Genomic DNA, 1,651 nt, shown 5'->3' on the forward strand with positions numbered 1-1,651 from the left:
GCCCCGGCCGCGGCTCCGCTCCTGCTGTCCGCCGCCGTAGCCGCTCTGCTCCTGGTAACCGCCACCGCCGCTCATGGACGACTGTTCCTGACCATAGCTGTTGGCTACAACCGTGAAAACGAATGGTTAAAACACCAAAAAAGGTGAAATTTAGGCCCAGAACGGCGCCGCTGCCACCCCCCACCAGGCTCACATCCGCTGCTGCCCCCGCTGTTGTACTGGCTCTGCTGGCTGTAGCTCTGGGGCGGGTTGTAGGAGGACTGCTGGCTGTAGCTCTGCTGCTGTCCGCTGTAGCTCGACTGTTGGTTGTAGCCGCCGCTTGGAGGTTGGCCATAGCTAGAGCTCTGCGAGCTGCTCCCATAGCTGAAAAAAAACAAACCCAAAAAAACCGATATTCATTGAAAGACCAGGTTTTTTGACCCAAACGGCAGCGCCTCGGGGTGGCTGTTGCCTACCTGCCAGTGGAGGAGCTGGCCGCCGGCGGCTGGGAATAGCTGGGGTAGGAGGAGGGTTGCCCGTAGGAGGTCTGCGAGCTCTGCCCGCTGCCGTAGCCGCTGGTGCTGCCGTAGGCTTGGGGGGTTGACTGGGTGCTGTAGCCTAGAGGGCGAGTGGAAAAAAGGGTGGAACACCCCAAAAAAAGACCCGGTAGTGGGACAGGGGGGTGTCAGGGGCTTGGCTTACTGCTCTGGGTCTGGCCATAGGAGGAGCTGTAGCTGTTCTGGCCGTAAGCAGAGGTGTCAGTCGACTGGCTGTAGCCGCTGTAGCTCTGCTGGCCGTAGGGCTGGCTGCTCTGCTGTGAGTAGCCCTGCCCCGGCGGGGTTGGGTATGCCCCGTAACTGTTACAAGAACAAACAAAACAAAAACAAAACAAAACACCACCAAACTCACGTGAAATCCCCACCAAAACACCCTTTTCTCGACGTATTTCTAAGGGTCGAGATGTAAAAGGTTATATACAGGGAGGAAGGGGGGGTGGGACGCACCTCTGCGTCGCTGTCTGGCTGTAGTCTGTGGGGAAAAACAAACCCAAAAAGATCGTTAGTTGTATAAATAAACGTACGCGTACCTGAATATAAACGTATTTATGCTATACGCTCCAACTGTATTAATCACTCAACCGCTGGAACAGCCAAAGTAAGGCACAAGTTGAGAGTTTGATTATTTACCCCACTCAGAAGACCTAAAGGCCTACTTTAAGACCAAATATCCCCTCTAAGCAAGCACCCACAAACCAAATTTAACTACACAGCTGCAAAAACGAACCCAAACGTGGAAGTTTCCCTCACAGATCCCACAACAAAAGGGGGTCTTGCCCCTCGCCGCAAGATGGCGGCTATCGGCCTCCTCCCGCCTTACGGCGTAGACAGCTGCTCCACGCTCTGAAAGAAACTCAGAGGATCTTCCCCAAAACGAAGGGTTTTAGGCGGCGCCAGCCCTCCCCGGGGGGTTATTTTCCCTTATTCCAGGGAATATTTTAAAGGCAAAGACCCGGATGTGGGACTGCGGCAGCGCCAGCGCGCATGCGCAGCCCCCCCCCCCGCACACAAAATGGCGGCGGTGGCGCAGCTGGAAAAGCCGCGCCCCTCCCTGGGCGCACAAAATGGCGGCCGCGGGGCTTGGCGGCGGGGGGGCTCCGCGACCCCCAAACTAT

At 56.8% G+C, this 1,651-nt stretch overlaps 1 protein-coding gene across 1 annotated transcript in view; it reads right to left on the minus strand.

Moving 5' to 3' along the window:
• Nucleotides 1–1,651, minus strand: part of FUS (FUS RNA binding protein) — an 8,121-nt gene that overhangs the window by 3,849 nt on the left and 2,621 nt on the right. Inside the window, exons 2-6 of the mRNA XM_010573983.1 lie at nucleotides 984–1,087; nucleotides 682–836; nucleotides 456–597; nucleotides 194–363; nucleotides 3–104 (exon numbers count right to left, since the gene is read on the minus strand). Coding sequence (XP_010572285.1) covers nucleotides 3–104; nucleotides 194–363; nucleotides 456–597; nucleotides 682–836; nucleotides 984–1,087 — 673 coding nt within the window. The remainder of the gene's footprint in view (nucleotides 1–2; nucleotides 105–193; nucleotides 364–455; nucleotides 598–681; nucleotides 837–983; nucleotides 1,088–1,651) is intronic.

The sequence above is a fragment of the Haliaeetus leucocephalus genome, unplaced genomic scaffold (assembly GCF_000737465.1).
Source record: "Haliaeetus leucocephalus isolate CR32 unplaced genomic scaffold, Haliaeetus_leucocephalus-4.0 Scaffold404, whole genome shotgun sequence".
In the NCBI taxonomy this organism is placed as follows: Eukaryota; Metazoa; Chordata; class Aves; order Accipitriformes; family Accipitridae; genus Haliaeetus; species Haliaeetus leucocephalus.